General features: G+C 42.3%; 2 protein-coding genes across 2 annotated transcripts in view; one reads left to right on the top strand and one right to left on the bottom strand.

Moving 5' to 3' along the window:
• Positions 1 to 5,287: 5,287 nt before the first annotated feature.
• Positions 5,288 to 27,314, bottom strand: part of T265_00443 (hypothetical protein) — a gene marked incomplete at both ends in the record, with an annotated part of 44,678 nt that continues 22,651 nt past the window's right edge. The window contains 2 exons of the mRNA XM_009164216.1: positions 5,288 to 5,434; positions 20,376 to 20,482. Of these exons, the coding sequence (XP_009162480.1) occupies positions 5,288 to 5,434; positions 20,376 to 20,482 (254 nt within the window). The remainder of the gene's footprint in view (positions 5,435 to 20,375; positions 20,483 to 27,314) is intronic.
• The window catches only part of T265_12539 (hypothetical protein), a gene marked incomplete at both ends in the record, with an annotated part of 39,316 nt that continues 18,046 nt past the window's right edge, over positions 6,045 to 27,314 (top strand). The window contains 16 exons of the mRNA XM_009164263.1: positions 6,045 to 6,278; positions 6,311 to 6,387; positions 6,426 to 6,559; positions 9,108 to 9,181; positions 11,107 to 11,179; positions 13,911 to 13,961; positions 14,982 to 15,176; positions 17,265 to 17,403; positions 18,700 to 18,758; positions 18,802 to 18,975; positions 20,390 to 20,497; positions 22,264 to 22,428; positions 23,968 to 24,087; positions 24,177 to 24,383; positions 24,469 to 24,534; positions 25,184 to 25,626. Coding sequence (XP_009162527.1) covers positions 6,046 to 6,278; positions 6,311 to 6,387; positions 6,426 to 6,559; positions 9,108 to 9,181; positions 11,107 to 11,179; positions 13,911 to 13,961; positions 14,982 to 15,176; positions 17,265 to 17,403; positions 18,700 to 18,758; positions 18,802 to 18,975; positions 20,390 to 20,497; positions 22,264 to 22,428; positions 23,968 to 24,087; positions 24,177 to 24,383; positions 24,469 to 24,534; positions 25,184 to 25,626 — 2,318 coding nt within the window. The remainder of the gene's footprint in view (positions 6,279 to 6,310; positions 6,388 to 6,425; positions 6,560 to 9,107; positions 9,182 to 11,106; positions 11,180 to 13,910; positions 13,962 to 14,981; positions 15,177 to 17,264; positions 17,404 to 18,699; positions 18,759 to 18,801; positions 18,976 to 20,389; positions 20,498 to 22,263; positions 22,429 to 23,967; positions 24,088 to 24,176; positions 24,384 to 24,468; positions 24,535 to 25,183; positions 25,627 to 27,314) is intronic.

Raw genomic sequence — 27,314 nt, 5'->3', positions numbered from 1 at the left:
TACGACGAAAAAATAGATACTCACTAGTGCCACTGTTGCAATGGAGTCAGGTGTAAAGGCTTCTTGGTGACGGGGATAGGTCGGAAAACTAACTGCACAGAGAGCACAGAGAGCAACATAGAATAAGGGACAACGGTATGTTTACATCCGAACAGAGGGCTCAGCGGATTAGAATGAACGCGACACTGAGGCGGACAAGGCCAGATGAAGAGTTGGTTTGCAGTTGCAGTTAAGGCAAGAGTGGGTGAGAGGGAAACATCTAAGTAAGGAGTGAATAGGTGTCGGTTTCATTTCAAACTGGGTAAAGCACTGCCGTGGCATTGCTTTGCTGATCCACTTCAGTTTATGGATATCTCCATGACGGACGTCATGTTTGACGTATGTGGTCATCTTTAAACTGTAATCCCGTTTGTATGTTAGTGTGTACTTGTTAGACTCTTAAATCATAATGCACTTTGGTGGGGGTTTTATTCCAATATATGTTTGTCGCTCACAATTTTCCCAGATCACAAATAGACGATTGTTTTACCTCCACACAGTGCCTTGAGCTCACCTCCTTAGAATGCTCATCTGTTACTGAAATCTTCCAACACTTGCCATCTCAGTTTTTTATCCATTCTTTCATAACCTACGCTAGTTTTCTATACACTCGTATCTAAACTTCTGTGCCCACACAAGGCGAGCCGAGTTCTTTTTAGTTGGCATTTATTACTGACCAAATTTGGCAGCTCTATTGAGTGTCAGGTGCTGATTTTCCTCAGCTTCAACTGGTAATACAAAAGAGCCATAGTTTTTCCTGATTGAGAGTCATACTACATTCTTTGATCAAGCGCCCTGAGAGAAAATCGGCTGGATGATACGCAATGCCTGAAGTTCTTTTTTGTCTCTACGGACCACTCATTCACCCATACATGCAGCACCGCAGTGCTTCTATGCTTTACAGGGCGGCTGTGCTATTGTCTGACCTTATCACGCACACTCTGAACATCCTCATTCTACTCCGATAGCCTCAGTGTTAGTCGCTGTTCCATTTATCCCTACAGTAACCCGACTATTCCAGCAGCTTTCTGCTTTTTAAAATAACTCAGCTGTCCACCGGTATAGCATTTTTCCTAGCCAAACAAAGTCTCTGTCAGCCGGGGTGATTTTCCAATGCGCTACGCGAAATTATGGCATTCTGACAGATTTCCACCTTGCGAATCTTACAGCGTGCACAAAGGGACGAAACCTTAAATTGTTGGTTGGATACGATGTGCACAGAAGATCGGCTCGGCGCGTAACATCAGAGTACGGTCACATACCAGCCACGCCCTAAGTAGCGCAAACGCTTCGTCCATCACCGTTGGTTCTGAGGCTGGTCTTTATTTCAAGAAATGCATGAAAGTGCACCGCTGTTGCCTTCCTGTAGTTTACCGTCTGGTTTTATTTCTGCCGTGTCATATATTTTGCTCCGCTCTGAAATACAGGGGAATGATAACTATCATATCACTTGCTTAAAAACGGGCGATGCGTATTCGTAATATGGTTGTGGCTCCTTTGGTTTACCTGTTGCCACGCTGCCTTTTTCGGGTGGCTCCGCACCTGGCTCGCCTAATCTCCCATAGATGGTCTCATACAAGCAGATTGCGAAAGCCCATCATTTTCTTCAAAACCAGGCATGCGCAGCTGGTGATTGCACCATTCGCAGATGGGAATTCCCGCCGCTATTTGTTCAACCAGCCGCATTACTGTCCTTACTAAGTAGTCCAGCGGCTAGCGTCTTTGCTCTCTACGAACCCAACCCAACCCAACCAACACCACTATCCTCGCCTTGACTACGCTGTCCGGCTTTTGCTCAGTCCAAAACACGAGGCGCCATGGTTACAACCGACGCCCGGGCCTTGAATTGCTCTAGTGTTTCCTATACTCCTCAAAAAGTAGTCGGCTTATGCCGTTTTGATCTGTGCTTCTTTGCACCACATTAGCATTACACTGATAATCCTAGCCAGTTTATTGTTGTCGGGCATTTCAACGAAAGCCCAACAATATTCGGGCTTATTCCGTGGCCAGCTTCCATCCTAGACCTCTACCAAACTTTACGTTTTTATAAATGTAAACTCCGTTCAATGGAACATTTTCCCATGCATACCTGCCTCTGGTGGCCTGAATCCATTCGGCCACCTTCACGTGTTACTTATTTCACTGGCAGCTGTTCCAAACTCGTCGTTATACACTCTGCCTGGCTACCATTTTCCGTTCACATATACCTCTAACTAGACGATCTATACCTGTGGTTTTTCATTAAAGTAATTCCATATCTGCTGATGCTCCCGAATCACCCAAATTCACGTACTACAAAGCACGCGCCCGTGTCATCAGTTGTTTAATCAATTTTTACGAGGTGTATGGGGATTTCTCGTAAACAGCAGAGCTGAGGAGGAAACGTTTACACTCAAGCGACGTTTGCACATACGTTTGAAAGAAAAAGGCCCATATTCCGTCGCAATTCTGTCAAGATTCGATTTGGCGAACGACGAAAGGGGCTATCTTAGTTGAGAGCGCACCTGGTAGAACAGCGGCAATTGTCCTGGGTGACTGTGCTACTGGTGAAGCAGGCGATCCTCAAAATCCAGCCAGAGACAGAGGTAAATAAATTAGTTCACCTAGGCGTATTTTCCTGTGACAAGGATTTTTTAAACAGCACTGAAACTCAGATCCCATTTTGCCTGGTGAAACATCACTCGTTCATACCCGAAACATGACTATTTTTCCCTAGTTGGAGTATCCGTAAACACACCACCTGGGAGGAGTTGAGTGACTTTATTGCCATGATAAAACAAGGAATGTCGTCAACTGAAATGCAACAGTTCTTAACCGGTGAGATCAGAGGTACGCTTAGGACTGACAATATACAGTTAAATCTAAAAGTGTTGAAAGCCCGATTTTCAGTGCAAAATATTATGGTTATTCCGGCTAAGCCTTATGGGTGCTCACGTCCCTTGTGTTGGAATGGACGAAAGTATGATCACGGCAAGTCAGAAATGAAGCGGAAAACCCAATAATCATATGGCGCACATTTGGTGGACTGAAACGGTCTTTTGGGCGCAGACAGCTTATCGCAGAAATCCAGGAGGAATGCTGAAAAGCGGGCCGCCGAGAGCATGCCACGGCAGTGGATATCCCTTTATCTTGACGTTGTACTTTGACCTATAGCTAGCCCCAAAAATGAAAGTTCTGACTGAATCAGTCAAGATTAGCCAAGAAAAATGATGGAACAGCCTCAGTGGGGATCGGGGAATATTTTGTAATGCGGTGTTCATATGGTTGCTGGAAGCTCTCCGACAGCACTTTTAGTTATCTTGAAACATCACAGACGACAGCTTTGGCTGGGCTCGCGGTAGCCTCTTGCAAAGCCAAATTTGTTTGCAAATGAAGGTATTTCTTAAGCACACTAAATGAGTGGCGTGGGTGACTGCCGTTCTCCAGAAAAATGACTTGGGTGTGTACGGAGCTCAGGGAGAAAGAGGATAAAAAGGATTACCAGAAAGCTCTGATATCAGCAGGAGGTCTGATGCCTGAAGTAGAAAATTGTGGAAGTTCTGACTGAATCAGTCAAGATTAGCCAAGAAAAATGATGGAACGGCCTCAGTGGGGATCGGGGAATATTTTGTAATGCGGTGTTCATATGGTTGCTGGAAGCTCTCCGACAGCACTTTTAGTTATCTTGAAACATCACAGACGACAGCTTTGGCTGGGCTCGAGGTAGCCTCTTGCAAAGCCAAATTTGTTTGCAAATGAAGGTATTTCTTAAGCACACTAAATGAGTGGCGTGGGTGACTGCCGTTCTCCAGAAAAATGACTTGGGTGTGTACGGAGCTCAGGGAGAAAGAGGATAAAAAGGATTACCAGAAAGCTCTGATATCAGCAGGAGGTCTGATGCCTGAAGTAGAAAATTGTGGGTAATTTTTTAAGTATTACAGTTCATTATAGGGTTAGGTCTTCAAAAATGATGTCCATTATTTATTTGAGCGCGGGAGAAGTCCAGAGTGGAGTATGCGGTGTGCAAACTAATCTCTTGCTTTTCTAACCAGACAGCCGAGCTAATGGTGCTATGCCAGGCGGTTACGTAGACAACCTCATGGCAAATAATAAGATAAAAAATTTTCCTGGCATGGACTCCGATAGACCACGCTAATTGTCGGAGCTGCAGAGGGCCGGCAGAAGCAGATCTGAATAAGTTATTACTGGTGATACGCGAAAGCTTAATCCTCACTTGGTTGCATGACACACAGAAAACATGATAAAAGGAAGCCTTCTGAGAAAAACCCAACTTCACGCTCATGACATCACTTGGACTGCTGACAAGCTCGGCATACAGATAAGTGTCATGTGGTCAACCGCAAGTTACCTCACCCCCTCTCATTCCCAACATTTTGAACAGGGGCATAGGCTTCTCTATTAATAAGTATGGATCAAATAACGCCACTTTGCATGACATTCCAAATGTTTCCCTGTGTCCCATTTGGTGCTCACCGCTAGTTACAACAATAAATAAATGTAATAGGAAATTTTTACCATGTGGTAGGTTTGCTCCACAGATCGCCACATCTTCACTAACGGGATAAAAACCGTCTCTACCAACACAGAACCCACTCAAATTAGCTTATGGCAAGAGCTTCAATTAATTATAGAGGCCTACAGTATTCTGTTGTAGCCAGCTGTCAAAAATTTCAACTTCAATGGCCGGATTGATGCTTTGTCTGATGACAGAGCCTTGATGGCCGACGGCCATTCAACGAGCTTCGGTATTGCTCGACTTTCTTTGAGGTATCACACTGTTGAATCTAACTTGACGTTAGGATAATTCCCCCATTCATTTGCTTACTCCACCTATGTACTTTTGACCTCCAGTTGTTTTGCTTATTCGTACCCGGCACCCACCTTGCCGCAGAGGACGTCCTTTCCGACACTTGTGTATTGACGTGTGTCTGTGTGTGAATGTGCGCTGCTGACCTACTGACCCATGTGCGTTCGTGTCTCATTTGCTGAGCCTGCCTTGACTTGTTTTCTCATAGGCTCCGCGTGATCGCACGTCCAATGAGAATCACGAGGCCGTCGTCGGGAGGAACGACTGCAACCCACGCTACTGAGCCGTCATTCCGCTCGCCGTTGTTTGGTGTGCGGACCTTGACACCGCACTGTGCCGGTCAGTGACAGACCTGTGAACTGGTTGACGCCACGAACGTGAACAATTGAGGCTTGTTGTACACATTTGCTCACCCTTTGTGTAAATAGTACCGTAGAATTACTAACCCAATTCTTCCTTTTGATATTCGGGATTGTTGAACCTACGCGTCACCCAAGGTTCCGTATTGGGATCCTCAACACCCACTGTGTGATTAGGCGCCCAGAATTCGCATAATCGTACAAAATTTTCGAAAGCTACGAAGTCTCCCTGATTGACTAAATCGGAAAGACAATTGAGTTCAGAGTAACAGTCCAAACTTTTGAGCCTCATCCAGACATCTCGGGGTCTCAGACATGTTAAGAAATTATTCCACCAGTCTTTTCTGCAAGGGAAATGTTGGCTTCAGTGGACAATGAAATTTTGTGACCTGCGGAAATATGAATGCATATTAAGTTTGAGCAGATGAGAAAAAAGTGTAACATATCGACTCAAAAATTGTCATTTCCCTCGCAAAGGTTTTGCAGTTAAGAGCATTGTGCGGTTAATGAGCCCGTGTGGTTAATCCAAGTGTCTTACCAATTCGAACACGTATCTGAGCCTGACCGGGTGTATCATCTGAATAGCTCTACCATACTGCTTTCCACTGAATGGCCCCTTTGAAAGCCATTCATAACCCAGATTGTTTTGTTTTACTCCACGAAAATGAAAGGTCATCTAGTTACCTCCTAGTGAGGGAATTCAATAGTGTTTTACATCGGTTGCTGTAGTATCAACGTGTAGAAAACATGGACACTATTCAACTATGGAGTACGAAAGTAAAAAACAAAGAGGGGATAGTCCAATGGTAATTAGTGAATTACATATTTTTTCGGTTTAGTGTACGGGATCTGTGTTATAGTCCTGATGGCACTATTCTAGTAGTGGCGGCAGGATCCTCCTTGCTCATCTATGCAGCAGAAGATGCTGAACTGCGCAAAACACTGAAAGGACATAGAGACACAATATATGCTGTAGACTGGTCACACGATGGGAAGTATTTTGCCAGTGGTTCGGCAGATAAATGTGTCATAATTTGGAAGGCAACTTCTTTTGAAGGACTTGTGAAATATAAGTGAGGTGCAAGCCGCCAATTACTTTTTGCAGACACAATGATGCCATTCAAAGCCTGGCATTCAATCCGTCTACGCTTCTGTTAGCCAGTTGTGGATGCACTGACTTTGGTAATACAAAATTTACTTGAAAGACATTGAATGCCTAGCCTTTTGGACCCTCGACCAAGAATCTGTTGTGAAGACAAAGCTCCCAACCAGAGCAACATGCTGCAGCTGGAAATTCGACGGGCAGTATCTGGCGGTTGGTTTGTACAACGGTGTAATTAGCATCAGGAATAAGGTGGGTTGGTATGAATTATCTGATGATAGTTAGGTTCAGATTTCACCAACTCAGATTGCCAGGAATCCAATATGGCTGGCTTAACTCACTGTAGAAGTCGTTCTTCGGATACTAGGAGGGATGAGAAGTGATGTGTAAAATTCGCTAACTTCTTAGGACATAAAAGTTTGGTCCACCGGAATATCATTCGCCTAGCCAAATTTCGCGTTCTTTTGCGACCTCATCATTGCTTTTGTTGGATCGATTGTAAGTTGTGGGCAGAAAGTGGCTTTGAATGGAACCAGCAACGCTGGAAGAAGTCCAGCATCTAAAGTGACATCAGACTTTGAAACTTGGGAAATACATAGAAATTAAGCTAGCTAAACCTTTTTAGCTAAAGGCCCGCCAGTTGTGCGAATTGGACTACGAGTATGAATGCATCTTTGCTCAGCAGTTTAAATATCATTGCCGTCGAGGTAATTAAATATCAGAGTAATTCGATGTAACAAACCCAATGCATCGTACGAGATGTTCCATGAAAAATAGACTTATGCCACAAAACCAGAATGTTTGTTCTACCTCGAACCGTAACTCCACTGAGTCCATCAGGAGCTAATTGCTACAGAAATAAGCGATCTGAGACTAAGGAGGCTTAAAGGAGATTACTAACCGCTTTCGTGGTAGTCATGGAAACAGACAGATAAACTGACTATCTGGTTGTTTGACCTGCCCATGTTTGTGGTCCTCGGCAGAGGTACTGTTTCAGAGGAAGCGGAACAGTGGATACGCAAAAATTTTGAAGCGGATGAGCAGAGCTGAAACTTTTAGGGCTGTTGTGATGTACTTACGACTCAAAAGAACACGCGCCATGGACAGATTACAGATGATTAAAGCAGAGCCACTCTAGCGATAATAAGTGAGCTGTGTGCAAATGATGGACAACTAGGTGAAGCATTCCTTCACAGACGGCACATTTTTATAACATAGGGATGCAACAAATTAGCTGAGGGCGCAAACTCACGTAAGTAAGCAGAAAAAAATGTGGTAGAAATTTGGAAGCTGCCACACGGCTGCTGGGAAATGACCTGCGTTCTTTTTGAAGTTTCTTTAGGTTTCGAGGCCAAATTTTCTACTCATAGTTCAGAAGGATCATAATAATTCTAAAAGTTCTGAAACACGATCAGTTACCAGATGATAAGGCAAACAATACATCGCTTTCTGGCTGCCTAGAAAAGCTTCATGAATATTGAGTCCATTAGTATTAATCGTACGCACTGTTTGCGAAGTTTTTGCAATTGGTACATGACTTTCTGCTATGTCAGGCTTAGAAAAATTGGTTCAGCGGCTCATACATAGTTATTCCCGCGTCACTATATATAAGCTTCAAATCAATGTATCATCTGAAAAGAACCTTAGTTTTTGTTTTTGAAGTTGATACAAACTAATTAAACCATTCTTGAGTTCGCCTCAAAAGAGTGTTTGATTCAAGAAAGTGACGCGAATTGAAAGCAACCGTTCACAAGTGATAGCGCTAAAGACCACAGAACACTGTCAACTGGTTTCAATTAACAAGAACTTATTTAAAATGTCGTACCTTTTACACTTCAGAAAGATCTGAGACCATCTTGAACAAGAATAGAATTTAATGTTTACATGTTCAACAGTCTGATGCAAAAAACGTGCGGAGTGTGTAATCGATAAATATGTTTCCGAAATACAGTCTGAGTTGATAGTAGAATCTTCATTTTCTCCGGAACTATGTGAAGGTTTTAGAGGGATACTGGTTAGGAGTTAATAATGCACGGTAACGGACATCATTCTACGACCTCAAAGATAAAAACGGCCTTTGCATGAGCAGCCACTGCTAAAATACTTAAAATGCGAAACGCATTGATGCATTGCTGATGTGCAAAGAATTTTGACCAGTTTTATCCGGATATTTGTTATTTGTCACATGTTGGTAAAAACAGTGGACTACTCAAACTATTCCAGCAGCTTTTTCCTATTATTTCATTTTTGTACTCACGTACACATGGAATATACAGACTCTAAAACCACTTACAACTTACCATTGTTGCATACTGAATAGAGCCACTGTCAGCCCAAAGTGGACGACAATGTAGCAGTGACACATTTTGATCTCCTAAAAGGCTTTGTTCGGAAACAATTTCTTTTGAAAAATGTAATAAATATAACGTGCAACCTGAAAATAAAATTAGCAGCTGGATTTGTATCCCGTATGTCACGCATTTGTTTATTTTATGGCTATCGATGCTGTCCTATGCAGATTCGCGTGCCTTTTATTCTTCTTTAAATGACTGAGCTGTCAAGACGAGCATCTTATAGCTCCACATTGATTTAGTTTTATGCATGCATTATGAGCATCCATAAAATCTCTTCAGCTGAACATTGGTAGAAGATCATGAAACCACATTTTTAAACCGTAATTTAGCAATATAATATCGTAACTTCATGGTTTTCCTCCAAAATATCTGATATGCACAAGTGGTGTCAGACATTAATCTTGTGCTCTGTTCTGCTGATTAGTTTTTTATGTTAATTGAAACAGGCGACCGAAGAAATCTCCAGAATTGAACGCCCTGGATCACCAATAATCTGGCGTTTACGATGGAGTCCTATCAAGTACGTGTAAAAATCACATTGAACTGTGTATATGAAGAAATGGTAAAATCCGTGTCGAGGTGTTACACACAGAACAGTGTCTTTACGGCTACGTATTACACTAGGATCATAAACGTAAGGCAATGTCTAAGTCAGTTCGGTTTCTTATCCGGCTGGCCCCACACACATGAGAACAATTTTAGTAGAATGGGCCAGGTTTCTTATCTACCATTTAACTGTTTAAAAGGTAAATAGTACTGGCTCCTTTCTTCCATTGTATTGCACGTCATGTTATTTCAGTGCACCTAGTAAATAAGCTGCTTATGCTCATAGCAAAATGTTGTTCTACACCGTATTTTTGTGATGAAAACTGTTCAACTGGAAAATTTAAAAAACGAGGTGAGAGTTACTTTGCTAACACGCGGTTTATTTATGATTCTCAATGAATATATTTTTTACATATATTGGAAATGACTACGTTTGAAGACTACAAGAGACATTGTTACCTTCTGATAACTAAATATGGTGGATAATAATGCTGGTTACTCTGTTTTGTTTTGAGCACCTTTACTAAATCTAACATTGGCCAAACTAATCTGGCCCAACATTCGCCAGCGACCCCCAGTGTAGTTTTAAGATCAAACTGAAGGCGGGTGTCTGGTCGGTGAGACAATTTTGTTGACTAATTAAAAAAACTATACTGCTTTCCAAAACATTTCCATTTATAATAACACAAATGGGTTAATGAACATGTATTCCGCAAGACTTTTTCAAGTTATACAGTTATACAGGTTAAGAGAACAGTAGTTAACATATTTGAATAAGAATGGCGTACGTGAACAGGAAATTTGATGGGAGACGACACTGACCACCTATCAAAGAACAACTAGTTCAGGTCGCCAATGAAGTGACTTGAGCTTGTCAGTGCGGGTAGTGCTGTGGTTGTGTGTTCAGCACAGAGTGTAAGTGTGAGGGGAGATGGGGTGGCAAATACAATGCACAAAAATCGTTTTCGCTGACAAGTGATCCGCTCGCCATGTCGTATGGATATAGTTTCAGCCACTGCAATAGTTCGTTGCTGACTGATCTGGATGGATTGACGCACGCCTTGCAAACAATGCGGAAGCTTTGGCTGGGTACTACGTTGTGCAACGTGTCTGTTAGGTGTAGTCCTACTGAGCTGATTATCGTCTTCTCAAAGATACGTCACAGATAGTGTGCCTACCTATGTCCAAAATATGTTAGTGTATCTCTTGCTGCGTACGTGAACAGGAAATTTGATGGGAGACGACACTGACCACCTATCAAAGAACAACTAGTTCAGGTCGCCAATGAAGTGACTTGAGCTTGTCAGTGCGGGTAGTGCTGTGGTTGTGTGTTCAGCACAGAGTGTAAGTGTGAGGGGAGATGGGGTGGCAAATACAATGCACAAAAATCGTTTTCGCTGACAAGTGATCCGCTCGCCATGTCGTATGGATATAGTTTCAGCCACTGCAATAGTTCGTTGCTGACTGATCTGGATGGATTGACGCACGCCTTGCAAACAATGCGGAAGCTTTGGCTGGGTACTACGTTGTGCAACGTGTCTGTTAGGTGTAGTCCTACTGAGCTGATTATCGTCTTCTCAAAGATACGTCACAGATAGTGTGCCTACCTATGTCCAAAATATGTTAGTGTACTCATTCTCTTGCTGCTGTACGGCAAAAAACATCGGACAAACTACTCGGCAACTAAGGCGAACAACGAAGGAACACAATATACCCTGAATTGCCCCACAATTATGTCAGTTTTCTTACAAGGACCGTTTGTTTTGAAGTCAAACTTTGGTATGAAAAAGGCGGTAGATATTTTGATTATCCAACTGTAAAGTGTGATATTTCAAGGGTTTGGCAAAGGGGTTATTTCTTGAATACATACTGTGGGTGGTTGTTTCACTCGGATTGCAGGGGTGAGAGAGAACTTTTGGCAGTTGTGGACTGGAATCAGAAGTTATCGTTTTACCAGCTTTGTGGAAAACAGGTATGTCTTACATGCCTTGTGCGCATACGCCCCATACGCATTTGGCCCCAATTTACAATATTGTCTTGTACTACAAAGATGGATTTTTTTGCGTTTGGCATGATGTGTCATATGTTGATAGGCGGTTTTATTGACGCAGCCTGGCTAATACTAGAGGTAATTATAATACATATTCGCAATATCAGGTAAATATATACCTATTAATGACCCACGGTCAATCATATCACTTTATATGTATTACGACATGTGTTTTCGGGAGCACAGCCAATCATAATAACCTAGTGGCATCTGTTTCATATCTAGTTAGTTATCATAAAAGGCACGTAGTAAATTGAGTCATCAAAAGCAATCTGATGATTTTTCGGTTGGAGTATTCAATCGGATTCAAGCAATATACCCTAACGTCTACATTAATTCTAAGCCAGCAAAAATAGACTATTGAATATTTGTCGATGGTCAAATTATGTAGAACAGATTTCTTATGCACTGTGTCAAGAGGCCTTCATGATGCTATTATATCAACATGTCGATCAAGCTCGAATGTCTCACTGAACTTGCTAGCTACGTTTTCTGAAACTTTTCTCTACATTATACGATCGTGTAAGAATAGCCAATGTGGAACAGTCTGAGAAAGGGTACTGAAACCCCGTACTATGAGTAATCGTTTATCAAGACGACCCACTAGTAAAATCATACCGTCTCCTGCACTGGGATTATAAACACCGTAAGATGTTTTCCTTAGATGCCTTTTATGTTCGTTTTTGCGAAAAAGCTGTACCGTCTTCTCTGAAAGCACGGCAGATATAAAAATGTTGGCCCCAAGATTCACAGAATGTGATCGTCCATCGACCGACCGTGACCACCGGCTCACTATTAATTACGACCAGAGCATCTGTTGATGCCAAAAATTTACCTATTGCACGTAGCCGCCGTCGGATTCAGTCAGTAACGTCTTACCCCATGCACCAACGGGTCAGGTCAGCCCCCCTGCATCCTAGCAGGTCAGACCATCAAGTCACCGGTTCCTGGCAGGGTCTTCAAAGTTACCCTAATACATGCTATCTGGCGGCTAAAACTTTTGAGTCCGAGGTTTAAATAGTGTCCATAAAGGGAACGCCTTCCTTCAGCCTGGGAACCCTGAAGGTACAGAATGCTTCCAACGTTTTTCAACAAACACTGCCCCTTTCCAATCCATACAAGCAAAGTTGCTGGATCAGGTTCTTGGCACTTGTCTGACCAAGGTGCTTAATACACCACACCGTCCACCAAAAACAAAAAATGACGTTTTTCTTGATGGCAGCTTCCTAAGTCATTACTCTACGTCAAAGTGGATGACAGAAAATGCTTGTTTAAACCATATACGCCGTTAAAATTGATGTGTGCTGTGTCTCCGAAACACGTCTACGAGCCTCAAGTGTGGTTGTAGATCTTACAGCTACAAGGACAGACTTTTTTTACGTTCACTTCTTCGTGCGTCCGGGATATGGTTCAGGAAGGCGAGCAGCATAAACAATCAAAAAAATTTCAGTAAAATAGCCGTCTGTCAAAAGAAACTTAATTCATATTTTGAAAGAGAATTGAGTGTAAGCAACTGCCTTCGTGGGCAATGTTTGGGTATGCACACCACGCGATCAAGCTATGTAGATACGGTGCTAGGTGATTTCAGCAGACAAACTGCCCGATGCACCAATGAACATTTTTATTCTGGCTACCTGGGACTTGCTTGCAACGTTTGGCCTTATTTACGGTTGAACCAATTATCAATAATGCCTTGAACCCTCTGCCTTCAAAATTAATGCCACACCAACATGAAACTACAGAGATCATAACGTAACCCAACACGCTCGGTTTAAAAACCTGAAAGAATAGCTTCTCTTCATTCCCTTTTTGCCTGGTTCACTGACTTTATCAGGCATCAGAACTAGAAGAAAACCAGCGAAACTTTTAGCTATGTTCAGGATTTTTCTGAATTTTAATGAACAGTTTTAGAAACTGGGACCTGCGTGACGAGATGTTTTAGGGGGCGCTGGAGATGTGAAGCGAAAGTTAAACGATGTCCTGATGCCTATCAAATTAAATAACATCGTGATTATCTTCTGCCAGTCTCCAAATGTGGAAACAAAATCTCTCTTGAGCCTTACCTGAAATAATGCTTGTAAATAAATATTTGAACCCTGAGGTTGGAAAAATTTCTATTTCAAGCGTCCACACTATGTTTTTAACGAAGATAAATATAAACTCGAATGAACAGCATAGTCAATGTTACGGTTTTTCATACAAGACATAATTATGAAACTTACCATTCTCTCTGTGTCTGACAAAGTTGCAAAAGCCGATAGGCGACAGTAAAACCTGTCCGCTGAGACGTGCCGTAATTTGTTTTTAGAAATCGCTTGTACTATCTAACTAGCCGCCTTACGTCGAAACTCTCCGGAACACGCGGTTATGAGATGTTCACACTGGCTTTGTGCGCACAAAAGGCCAAAGGACAATACGATTTGGCCTACTGTCTTCATTGGTGGTCTAACCATACAACCCCCTAGTTGCTTCTTATAAAACATGCGTGTGTCAGTCCATCACTCAATTCTCTTGAGCTAAATTTTGTTGGGAAATTTCTGTGCCTGGTCAAGTTTTCCATCTGAATGTATTTAATCAACTTCAGATAAAGACCATAATGTGACCGCGGTGACCGTATTGCAATACATTGCATTGAGTATTTTATCTGTTTCAGCTTATTTATGGCAATGGGCATAGCGTACAACAACTTGCACTTGTGCCAAAAGTAAAATGTTTTTTGGATGTTCAGTTCGCGTTTTACGTTTTGCACCCGTTCCTACATTGCTGTGAGAAAATCAGTTTACAAGTTCTACTCTGTCTATATCAGTTTTCTTTTCTAACTGTCGGTATCAAGCAGCGCCCTATATACTCTTTCGCTGTACCTAACAGGTAATCAGTTGTGTTTCCATTGCGCAGACAGGTCCTATCTCCCCTGGGGGTGTTTCACGCAACATGCGGTCCCCATTCTACTAGTGGCTTGGGGAATTTTCGATGCCTATTTTGGGTTGGTTGTGTAAATCCGACTCACCCATGTATTGACAAAATTGCAGCCGGTCCTTACAACCGAAAAATAGATAAGAGGTACTGCTATGGAGGGATGATCTTAGAACTCAGGCTGTTCGTGGTAATCAGACTGTTAAGAAATTACACAATGGGCTGCAATGTCCTGGGATAGAGACTATTTTGCGCGACTTAGTTGGGACACCTAAGAAAAAACAGTTATGACAATAGCTGTATGTATGTCTGCTATCTCACTTGCCATATCCTACAACCTGGTTGTTATGGAACTACACGCTGGAATCTTTCGTATTAACATTTATAGCCACTTTCATTTAGAAGCTCAGACGAAACGTCACTTGAATGTAGCTTTAAGGGCTTGTGAAGGTTTTGGTAGGAACAGAGAGAACTAGTTCTCTTAAGTCTATAGCAGCCGAAACGCAATCGTCGTGATGTATGAGTGATACAGCTTTGGCCTTAAATGGAAATCAAATGATTAAGCGGGTCAGTTTGGATTGGAATTAAACGTTCAACCTCCTGCACCAGTTCATCGACACTACATTAGCAGTGGGTAAAGTTGGGTCTATTTTATAAAAAGGTTCAGATCATCGTCCCTTACCCGAGGATGCTACGCAGTCAACCTACTTCATAGTTATCTTGTTTACTCGGAAATGAATAAGATTTGATCACAATTAAGTGTTATGGCCCGTTTTTCATACTGTACTATTCACTGTACTTTTTGCTGTAGGTTGGAAAAGATAGGAATTTGGCATTCGACCCCTGTGACGTGACTTGGTTTGGGCCAAAATGCGATGCAGTGGCTACATGTGGTTCCGATCGGTCATGTGTGTTGTACAGTTCAGAAGGCAATCGACTTTGTACAATTAACCAGCAACAGTCATGGATATGGTGTTGTCGTAAGAGACCAGGTGAAAATCAAATAGTGAGTGATACGGGTACTCATTCAACCCACATCTTTGGGACATTATTACACTAGGTGACATCTAGTGGACTTAGAAATGAGTACTCTATACATGTATTTAGGCTGACTCAACTATAATACCTTGTTAAAATGTCATTATGCCAGTGAGTCCCAACCAGTGGTAGTCGGACTTCTTATAGGTGCAAAACTCGCAAGTTCGTACTGCAAGTAAGTTTCCTTCCGAGACATACAAATGTCCACAGAATTTAACCATGATCAGAATTTTGTGGAGGCAGCATGCGGGTAGTTGGGCAATCTAGCTATGGTTACAACGAACTCGTTGTGTTGGTTCTTTGTAAAATAGAATTTACACAACGTTTGTGAAACTGCCGTCTGGGATCACATAGGTCTATCACCTTAAGATATATTGCATCACCGTATGTGATCATTTGACTGTTATCTCACTAAGAAATTGATATTGATGGGTGTTTTTCAGGAAAGAAGAGCGGCAAGACTTCGTGAAATATATTTTCGAATTCTATAAATCTTAAAATTATGGCAAATCAAAGCATAATGCTTGCAACATTTTGTCTTTGTTGGGAATCATCAGCAATACTTGTCAGGGCGCTTTTAGTCCGCGACCTTCCGGCAAGTGATTAAACACTTAATAATTTGTCTACGATCAGCAGTTTGAATAGCCCTCATTTAGATAGGACAGACCGTCACTCACGTCGCGTGGTTACGCAGTGACTGGTTCCTCGAGTGACGACGTCTGAAAGTCCCCAGTGAAATGAGTGAGGAGTGACTATTGTTCAGGAACAAGTGTCCGGTTTCACTGAGGGGAAAAAGCGGATCTACTTCTTTACCATGTACGAGGTCAAGAGTAAGCAACGCAACAACCGGTGGTTTGGAGTGCATAGGATTTGTCAATGTGAAATTATTTAAATGTCTACAATGTCAAGATTAACAACGACACTTGATACGAAAGAGGCTGAGGAAAACAAAGATATCCACATCAGACAAAGCGGGTTTACCGGAGACAGAACTTCGTTACTACTTAGTAACCCCGCATCTCTTGAAGCACTGTTGATGGCAGTTGCGAACTGAACCGTTTGTTTAAAAACAAATGGTCAGCATCAGCAAAATACACTCATTTGCAAATATATTTGGTTTTGCAGAAGACACACCTCGGAGCCAGCTGAACCTCTCGTTTATGATGTTTTCATCCTCAGGAGTAATGTATTACGTTTATGAATGGTGATTATCGTCACCGGCAGCCCAGCATCCTTGTTTAAATACCGGAGGTTCGCTCCTGTACAACCATCATTTATTTCAAGTTTCAACAGTGTAGGAACTAACAAAAGTGGCGCTATCCTACCATAATCCTTTCGAGGTGCCCAAACCTCCAGATATTCTGGAGAGAAACTGATGACAAGGATATCTTCGACATCGAGTAACAGCCATATCTTGTCGCGTCTCTAACATCAATATGGTTAAATCTCCCCTGGGCGGGATAAAACCCCATTCATTCTTCGACCATAGAATTCACATCACGTGGTCTTGTGTTGACAGACTGTTCCACTAATGTCTTTTCAGGTGAAAGGTGTACTCATTTTGTGAGGTACTCTGTGAGCAACTCATAATTAGCTATTTTGTTCTTTTCAGTCAGCCAGTCCAGTGTACTACAAAGTAGATTCAGCCGCAGCCAACGCATTGTAGCTGTGAGCACAAGTTTAATCCGTTATTCTCCTCCGTTTGACGTTGCTTGCAACATGCTAAAACCCAGATATCAGTTGTATGGTAACCGCTTGGCGTGGGGAGAGATGGCTCAAGTGGTAAGTGCGCGAATTTATTGACCAGAAAGTCTGTGGTTCGAACCCGACCTCTGTCTCTCGACTTCCCCTGTTTAGGCTTGGGCGATCTGGTAGTATCCCAGCCCTCATGCTTCCTCTGGACGTCATGGTAGTTAGGCGCGGAAAGTGTGCTACAGCTGAACGATTTTTTTTGGCGTACTAGAAGTCTGCTGATTTCGTGGATAGCAGTCAGTCGTAACTGATTCCGCGCGGAACAAATATGTGGGATATTGCCTTTATTTCTTTTTACACACAGGTTGTCGGTTGTCAGGACGGCACTATTGAGACCACCCAGCTTTTGCTAACTACCGTTCATAGTCTATATCGTGATCGATACGCGTATCGGGAATCATTAACGGATGTAGTTGTGCAACATTTGGTTACTCAGCAGAAAGGTGAGATTTCTTGTATCGTTATGGTAATAAATAAGTCAGTCTGCTCCAAAAGCACAGTTCTTCGAAGTTAAACAAAATGCAGCGTTACAGATTCTTTGCTTCTGGATAAAATGTTACCACAGAATGCCCAAAAATCTTTTGTCCAATATCAGGCTTCCCTGCTAAACTTATATGGTGCACCCATTTTCTTCATAAGCTAGTGTCTTAAAGTTGAAAAACGAAAACAGTCTGGAACGGAAATTTCCAGTAACTCTTACTGTTCCACAACTGAGTTGGGAAACCGTGCACCTCATTTTAATTGCAGCTTCTATCGCCGTCTCATCAGATTCCACAATTGTTTTATCACCCATGGGACTTCGGACGATTTCTGGTTATCGAATCTCACCCCAGCCTTCCATCAGTTGTAGGGAATTCGCTTGAACGAAAAAGGGCTCTTCGATGAAGTCGGTCAACTGGCATGACCGGGCTAACGCAACCTAGGTAGCTTGACCAGTTCGTCCATTTTGGTCGAGTTACTTCCCCCGGAAATCATTCAACAAACTTCAGCACCACTGAGCCTATGTTCCCACCAAGCTCAAGCAATGCTCCGCAGACATTGGTGGTCAAACATTGGAAGCATTGTAACATCTCCAGTGCGCAGCGACCAGTTTTCTATCCTATGTAACTATATGGAGCGCAAGTCGCATTGTGAACTCAACCTTTGATGAATAGGAGGATCAGATGACGTAGGGCCATAAAAGCTGTTTGCCCACAAAACATACCTACTGGGGTGATAAAGCTAATTCGATGGCAGCAAAAATTCGCGAGAAAACTGTTTTTTACTCGAAAATAACTTCCATGGACTTGATAGACAATTTTCGGAAGCTGCAATAGAAACCGAAACGTCATTTTATATTGGATAGTTTCCAAAAAATGGGGACTTAGGTCATCTTTACAAACACCCTACCCTGAGGTTTGCTTTGCAGTTTTGTTATTAGCATAAAGTAATTGAGATGTATCGAAGTCATTTTTGGCTTGGTGGTTTTTTCTTTTGGTTTGAGCTACAGGCTTATCTAAGAACCTCCAACTCACCTTCACTGGACATTTGCTGGAACGACTAATTGCCATTGTGTATAACTCATCGTTACCAAGCCCTATAATCCTGCAAAATCGAGAGGCTAATTCCAGAAAGTAGCTTTTGTGCTCATATCTACAGCTTATGATATTATATATAAGCTTATATTCTAGTTTGCCGACATTGTACCGAGAATCACAGCTTGAGTCTGCCAATAAACTATCTGTCAATTGGAATTCCAGCTCGCATTAAATGTCGCGACTATGTGAGAAAAATTGCTGTGTACAAGAATCGTCTAGCCGTAAGTTTGTCCTTGCACATATTCGCATCAAGCTCCATTTCAGATACAGCTGTCTGACAAAATACTCATCTATGAACCGTCCACGGATGACCCGACGGATATGCATTACCGCGTTCGCGAGAAATTGTCTCAAACCATTGACTGCCAATTGCTGGTGGTAACTACGCATAATTTGGTTTTCTGCAAGGCGAATCATTTGACATCTATGAACTTCCAAGTAAGACATAAAGTTATGAATGTTCTGGCACGATTTGTTTGATTGTCTGTCGGAATGAAAAACATGAAGATCTGTGGAAAGTCCCAAGATTTTGGACATCTAAATTGTTCTCCTTGTTAGTGTAGCTGAGCGATGCTCACAATCACCACGGCTGTAATTCAGGTACTTCAAGTATTTTACCAAACTCACCTACACCTCACTGAAATTTGTTGCAACTATGATCTGTCTGAAGTTGAAGAGAATAGTTAACTTTCACGTGATAATGATGTGAAAGATCGGTGACAACTGGAGAACTTCCGCCGGTTACTTTCTGTTAATGAACCCATTGTGTTTGTGTACGGGTTTCGGCGTTTGGCTTGTAGGCAAATCGACAATGTAATCAAATGCCAAAAAGCGACTGAAGGCTGCTTAAACCCATTTCTTTATGTTTACCTGAGCGCCGACAGCTCGTGTCTGCTATTTCGTCTGTCTGGACAGGATTTGCTTTTTACAAGCAGGTTCGGTGGGCTCCAGAAAGAGGAAGAATTCTAGTAATCTTCAGGGGAATTTATTGACGTGCTATTCATGAAAACAAACGCTATCTCACACACGGTAGCTTGCAGTGGAGAAATGGATACGTGTAGCAATCCATTCTGGCACTCTACTTTTGTTTCATGGCCTTTTAAAGTCGTTTCTGACACCAGAAGGGTCAGTCACGTGATTTGATACTGACCCGTTATAATCGTCTGTATCCTTGATGAATGCGAGTCCAAACAAGTCCAAACAAATGAGGAAAGATCCCAATTTACCGATATGAAAACAATGCTTATTCACAGGGCAACAAGGCAGTATTGTTGTGGTAAATTTTGTGTATGAATGATTCTGGGTCCCAAGCCAAATATACCTAAATGGCTTCAATGTTTCACTGAGGTTAGTTTTGGAACCAGAAACAGTCAACCTGTGTCATTCTAATAGGCCACGACTCATAGCCTCTTCACAGGTGATTATATAGTCAACCTCCATGGCTTATTTCGTAGAAGGTGGATGCCGCGCGCGTTATGAAATATCTTCTATTGCACGAATACTAGTCCTCCAAAACATTTGTAACAGGATTATGACCTACATGTATCTCCTGAGAAGTGGCTACTTTTGAACACTGAACCAAATGATTCAGTTGAATATTTGTTTGGAATTTGAAAGATAGGCTGCCTCCCAAGGGAGTGTTTCTATAGAAAATCGTCGAGTCCAGCCATGTTGAAACACATATTTTGTACCTTGGTGCTATCAGGTGAAAACTTAAAAATAACGAGTTATTTCTGGGACTAACGTCACACAACAATGTGTGCTTCTGAAATGCGCTTATTTATTTGATGTTATATAATGGATGAGTTGAACAAATAGTTAACGAAGTGTTCACTTACTATGATTTTGTTAGGGAGTACGCGAACGCGAGTGGGTCTTGGACGGGGCTGTTCGGTACATTCGAATTGTTGGTGGCCCGCCAACACGTGAAACATTGCTAGTTGGTCTAAAGAATGGACAAGTGAGTAAAATGGGATTACCCAATTTGTCTGGAAGTCAAGCATTGGTGAAAATCTACTGTGATTCTGAAGTAAGGTCGATAATGTTTTGGTATAAAGTGGACGATATCTTTGGAGCTAGTTCTATTCATGCACTGATGTACTATTAGAATTTCATATTGTTCTGCTGAGATTAACGAGATTCGTATAACAAGAACTTTTCGGAAAGAGGACTGGTGCGCAGCCGCAATATCTGCAGAAAAACGTGCTCGTGAAATGTCCCTTTGTAAGGAGGCCCATATGGTGGTCGCTCGCACCAACTTGGGTTAACTGTCTTAATATAATATGCATCTTGATAGTGCCACACAATGTAAACTTTTATAGCTGATAAGTATATGCAGCGGGCAGTTGCCATGTTTATCAAATCCGATCATTCCATTCGATCACAGCGTGCCGTCAACGGCACGCACACGCTGTTAGAAAGTATGGTATGAAGGCACAACGAAAATGCTTCTTTTATCACTGGTATTGTGGTTAACAATCTCAGGTGACCTCGGATCTTCCTGTCAAGGTGCATGCACTTTCAATAAAGCAGAAACGCTGACATCCGGAACTGTAAAACTCAGAATTCTGCAGGTACCACGCAATCTCATCTTGAAGCTTGGCACTTATTTGGTCTTCCTACACCGAGTCTACCGATCTTCTATTCCCATGAAGCCCAGGTGCCGAATAATCACGTTTCAGTGAGGCGTCTTCCAGAAGCGTGCAACTGAGCAAGTTCGCTATGCGGATCCCAGATAATATTTCCAGGCGCAACAATCGATCGGGGGTCATACTTGTCCACAAGGTTGTCAGCAAACATAGAATCTCCTTAAAAGGGTGCTTTTCGAATTTTCAGTTCCTCTTTTATTCTGTTCCACCTACGACTGTCTCAGCTTGTGATACCTGGTGATAATTCAAACCCATTTTCATAATCCCGTCTTTTGTGCTCCGATATCGGGTGATGCTTTTCCCTTTTCGTTGTAATTTCATTCGGGTGCACACATCTTTTATTGACTTCACCCAGAATCGGTGCACATCACTAGCAAGTAGATAATATGCATTTTAAAGCGGATTGCTGTGATAACGGAATACCCTACGTCCAACTGTCGGGTATGACCTGAACCGGTCCAACTGGTCCACATAACTACTCACCAGATGAAACTACAACTCACGGTTAAGATACCATAGTTACTAAATACTACTGAAAAACAGTCTCAAAACTTCGGGTATGCAGATCAGTCAAAGTTAAGTCATGCAAGTGAGTTTTGCCAACAGTGACCGTGAATGGGCGGTCGAGTTTAGTCAGTTCTAACATGCTAGCTGATTTGCACTCACAAAGCAGCTCACGAAAAGAGCCTTCAGCATAGCTGTTTTGCTCACCCGCAGTAACTGCTGCTCGACAGTTTTTCTCTGTTTGTACAACCTGATGTTTACTAACGGGTGGATTGGACTTTTGACAAACTTACACCCTAACCACTAGCTGCCACTTAAAAATACTGGAATCAAATTTTTGGTGTCGGAAAAACGCACCCTAGGCTTCCATCTTACGCTGAGTTCCTTCATATTGTGATAAAGCTAAAATGGTGAAGTTCACTTACATCTTATGTGGATACAGACGAGACAGTGTGGAAGTTGACCACCGCATTTTCATTTGGTGGACTGATACTGCACCAACTGAGAACACTTTCTCCAGGCAGATCAGTACATCTAAACTTCAAATGTGTCAATTTTCACTCAAATTTTTCAGGCGATGAAAGTTATTCTGGATAATACTTTTCCTATACAACTCGTCAAACTGCTCGGTGGTATTCGCTTTGTTGATATCAGTCGAAACAGAGACAAGCTTGGAGTGATTGATGACAACAATACACTGAGCGTATTTTGCCTTCGAAGCAAGGAGATGCTGTTCCAGGTGAGCCAACCGTCCATTTTGCGAATTTCGACTCATACCTTTCAATTTGTTCGAAGCATCCAAGTTGGTTATTCAATGAACTTAAGCATGACGCGAATTCCTTATTAGCTAGTCTCATGGTTGACAAGAAGTAGCTTGTGTCTGAATCGAATTCTTTCAGCCGGCTTATTAATGTTGCTTATGATACACCAAAGATCGTTGAACTCGGAGCTGGGAGCAAGTGTTTGGTACTTTTCGGGCGTTGCTTATCTGCAAACCTTGTAATTTTTTAAAAAGAAGTCAACCTCGTAGTTTTATGACAGTTTTACTGGTGAGTATTTGGCAGTTACTGTACTGGTTTTGGTGGGAAAATAAATACACCCTCGCCTAAGTGCCGAAGGATAATAAGCCACCTAAAGCTGAAAATGCAGAAAGCATATTCGAAATCGCAATAGTCAGTAATGATATGTTTCATTTTTAACAATCTGTAGGCTTACTCATAGTAAATACTGGTGAAAGAAAGAAGACCTTTGCCGTGGAGTTACTGATTAGGAAATGTCAACTGAACAGTTACAGACTATTGGATAGGGAAGCAAAACTCTCATATGCATCTTGTTTACAAAAAACTGAATATCCATCTTCTCTTTGAACGCGTCTTTCTGAACTTTTATGGATATTCACTGACTGTTTCTCAAATCCAAGAAAATGCTACAAAAGGACTCCACAAGGTTCGCAATAGATCTCACTTTTCAAGAAACGCAAAGTGGATTTACGGGAAAACATACTACTGGCATGCTCCCCAGTCAGTAGTATAATCACTACATTGATAATGTGAGGGAATCTGAGACTTTCAGTCGAGAATTCGTCCTGTAGGCAAAATCACTCAAGCTGAAAGCTGACAAACACTGTGTACCTTTTTCGTGCTTACTGAGAATCGTCAGTAGTATGCATCTCACGAAGCTCCAAGGAGTATCAGTCCCGTAGCCTCCAGGCTAGTAGTTGGGACACGTATTCGTTCGACCATGAACGGCTAACCAGTACTGTCGTTAATTCACACTCGGATGGGGCACGATCCATCCTTAATCACGGAAATCACACCAAGTAGTCATGTCTTGAATGCTTGCTCACACTGTTAGCAATCTATAAATAGCTCAGAGGAAGAGGAATGTCACAAGACAATTGAGACTTCCATCTTAAAAGTCGTCATTCGCACCAGTCAACATGTGACCACATGGTGTGGTTGCCGTGACTGAAAAATGGATGACGCTATCTCATCTATGTGCGAATAGATAGCAATGCTGATCAGACGCTCACGGCCGAATATTCAAGTGTTCAAATTACTAACCGGGAGGTCACGGGTTGAAAACTCTCTGGATGTTTGGGAGATGTGCACGACTGGTGATTCTCCGTAAGTAGGAAACAGCTGCGTGGTGCATCTAGGCTTTTCATCTTAGACTGAATTCAATTACAGGGCGAAATCTAAAGGGAGAATTACCCATAGTATATTTGGTGCAATCGATTGAGTATACTGATGCTTCCATCCACTGGCCTTTTTTTCAGGAACCAAACGTAGTCAGCTTGGCTTGGAGTACGACGAACAACGAACTCCTTAGTTTTAGCGGAAGCGACTCCATATCCATTAAGGCCGGTCTATTTCCAAGCTATGCACAACATGTGAAGGTAAGACGCTATCTTGTTTTCAACTCTTCGACAGGCGTTGTATACCGATTTGCCGTAGTACCGATTACTTAGCATGATTCCATTTCCAGGGCGTCGTCGTGGGATTCTGTGGATCTTTCATTCATTGTTTGCATGAAAACACAATAAGTCGAGTCGAAGTTTCTTTGGCACCTGCAATGTATTATTATTTGGAAGCCGGGCATCTTAATGAGGCTCGTCAAATGTCATGTCACGGATTGACAGATCCAGACTGGACTGCGCTCGGTCAGGCAGCACTCTCAAAGTTAAACCTTGAAGTAAGTGTGTGCGCTGTAAGTTGGATGCTTTTCCAAAGTACCCCTAGAAGGGGAATTTTAAAAATCCATTTTTATTCTATTTCAGATTGCAAAGTATGCTTACATTCGGCTGGGTGAACCCTTGATGTTGGCTTTCATCCAGCAGTTGGAGGTGAGCGATCCACACTTTGTCATTCTTTTGCTCGATGCGCCGTGCTACAGAATGCTGTGCTATGTCAGTAAAGCACATCTGGGATTACTTCAAATTCCATAATAAGCGAATCCCGATGACACATGGTAGTTTAGGTTGTTGAGTGATGTGTGATCCAAGTGTCAGCTCACTGTTACCATGTCCGCAAATCAGTGTTTACTAACTGAGGTAGCCGGTTTTATTGTTTGGCCGTTTCACGGCTAAAATCTTAGGCGTTCTATGGGTAATCTGATGGCACACACACCGTTTAACCAATCTGAATACAACGCTGGTTGTGTGTTTCTGGACTGTTTATTTACAGCCTCTGCGTAACAAACTCGATAGAAAGTAAAAGACTAAAAACCAGTAGCTCTTGATGGTATTCAATTTCTTTTCTGGATTTTTATCCACTGTTTTGACCCCACATCGGACTCTATTGGACCAATCAAGGCACGTGCAACGCAGGGAATCCGGGTATTTGTTTGCTGTTTTCACATCTGATGCAATTGAAAATAAACCATAAATGTACCTATGAGCCAATTTCAAACAAATTAGCTGTGTTTGCTTGTCTTTGGTGGAGCATCAAACACTATATCCAATGGATAAGGAAAAGCCACAACTCTGTTAGCAGCTAGAAGGCACCAAGTATTTCAGTTTCTTGATGCAGTTGCTTGCACGTGAAATCCAAATCCCGATTTTACAGGAACGTCGCCGGCGGGCGGAGTGGTCTGAAAACGAAACAACACCGAGCCCTGGAGCTTTAACGGCCATGGGTGATGTAGCAACTTACCTAGGAAAGTTTAGTGAAGCAGCCGCCCTATACACCAGGGCTGGGGCTGGTTTTGGTGGTTTACGTCGTGTTGTTGAAATGTATACCGATTTACGACGATTTGACGACGCTCGGGAGGCAATGGGTCCCGGTGGGGATTACGAGGAACAGAAACAGTTGATGACCAAGCATGCAGATTGGGCACGGTCGACCAACGAACATCACATAGCAGCGAAAATGTACATGGACGCAGGTGAATTCGCCAAAGCCATCGAACTAGCTGGGGAACACGGGTGGACGGATGTGTAAGTTCGGCAAAGTGAACCATTCGTTTTATCTAATTGCCCAGGAGAGATATCCTACAAATATATGCTTTAGCAATCTTTTTCATGAATATAATATCTCAGCCACTTGGTGAAGTCAGAAGCTATGTTTTTTATCATTTCTGAGGATGAATTGTGGACCGGCATTTATACCTCAATACAAGGTAATAAATATTTTCGTGTGGTTCAGCATGGATTGCAACTAGTACACAGTTTAACTGTTTGAAAAAGAAAGACTGTTCCACTATTTTTCTCTTGTTTTCCTTGCATATGCCTGTAAAACCCAAAACGATTATTATCTGAAAAGTAAAAGTGACAGTGTTTAAAAGCAGGTCAGTAGTGAGCATCCACCAAAGACCTCTCTTTTGGGGGGTCATCGTTACGGAGTGACACCCATCGTGATGAGGGAATTCAACTGCTCGTATTAACTGACACTGCATACATTGTTAATTCAAGTAATAACACTGTAAAATGTTGCGAATGGTGTGCTATAACACACTTGCAGTGCCTACATGCCAGGCCACCCGAAACACCAGGGTTGAGATAGTGACAGGTTGCCCAAGCCTTGACAGGAAGACTCGAGATGCAGGGGTCGGGTTCGAACCACAGACCTTCCGGTTAATTAAATTGGCTCCCTAACTACTGAGCCATCTCTTGTTCGGTGCTCTGGATACAGACAGTAATATCTTAGCGACCACTGTGAGTATCTGCAACTTACTGTAAGTTGATGCTATTGCCGCAAAACCCCACCAAATGGGATCAAATATAGTCTCTTATTCATCCATAACTATTTTTCTACCATCCTCATCTCCAAGTTTGTTGAATACGCGTGCGCATCTGTTTTCAGTGTAAGTGTTGTCAGTACTGTGACTACATTGGACTTTTTTAACCTACAGCGGCTGCAAACTTCAAGATATACATGCATCCACATAATCAGAATAAAACTTTCCGGTCAAAACCGGCAACGCTGTTGTACAATAAGTACATGGTAACTCTTAGGGCATGATGTGAGGACTGGGGCTCACGTAGTTATAATTGGAGCCTGTGAAGTTGCCAACACATTTTTGCGTCAGCTGCTTCACAAGCATTCTAGACTAAAAGTCATAAACCACCTCATCTTCCAAATTCCACAACTGACACACGTAAGACCTTAGCGGACAATAGACCAAAAGGTCAGGGTGAATTATTTCTCCCCTGAAACCAACCTTGGAAGATTCTGTTGAAATGTCCCAGTGTAGGAACCAAGTAGATAGTATTTTAGAGGAACTCAAATTGGGCTGAATCTCAATGTTGGGTTATTATGGGGATGTACATTTGTTAGTGGGAATTCCAAGTAAAGTAGTCGAAATTGGTGTCTCAAATTTCAGTGATCTATATGCTGTTTCATCCGTTGACTGTAAATCGCACAGTGGAGATTACCGTCGCTCAAAGCATCCAACAACCAGAGCAGTGTGCAACGTCACTAGCCAGAGACATTAGTGACCCTGACATATATCAGAAAATGTGTCTACAAGTTTTGTCCCCTGGCTGTTGCAAACTAGGAGGGTCGTACCCCGATGACACCGGTGCAGTCATTGCCGTCATTGGAATGTGCTCCGAAGATTCTACGCTAAATCTCATAGAAGTATATCAAAAAGTGGTATGGACGCTCTGAATGACTGGATTCTAAA

Source organism: Opisthorchis viverrini (assembly GCF_000715545.1).
Source record: "Opisthorchis viverrini unplaced genomic scaffold opera_v5_4, whole genome shotgun sequence".
Classification (NCBI taxonomy): domain Eukaryota; kingdom Metazoa; phylum Platyhelminthes; class Trematoda; order Opisthorchiida; family Opisthorchiidae; genus Opisthorchis; species Opisthorchis viverrini.
The sequence above is the reverse complement of the archived record's forward strand: the minus strand, read 5'-3'. Positions and strand labels throughout refer to the sequence as shown.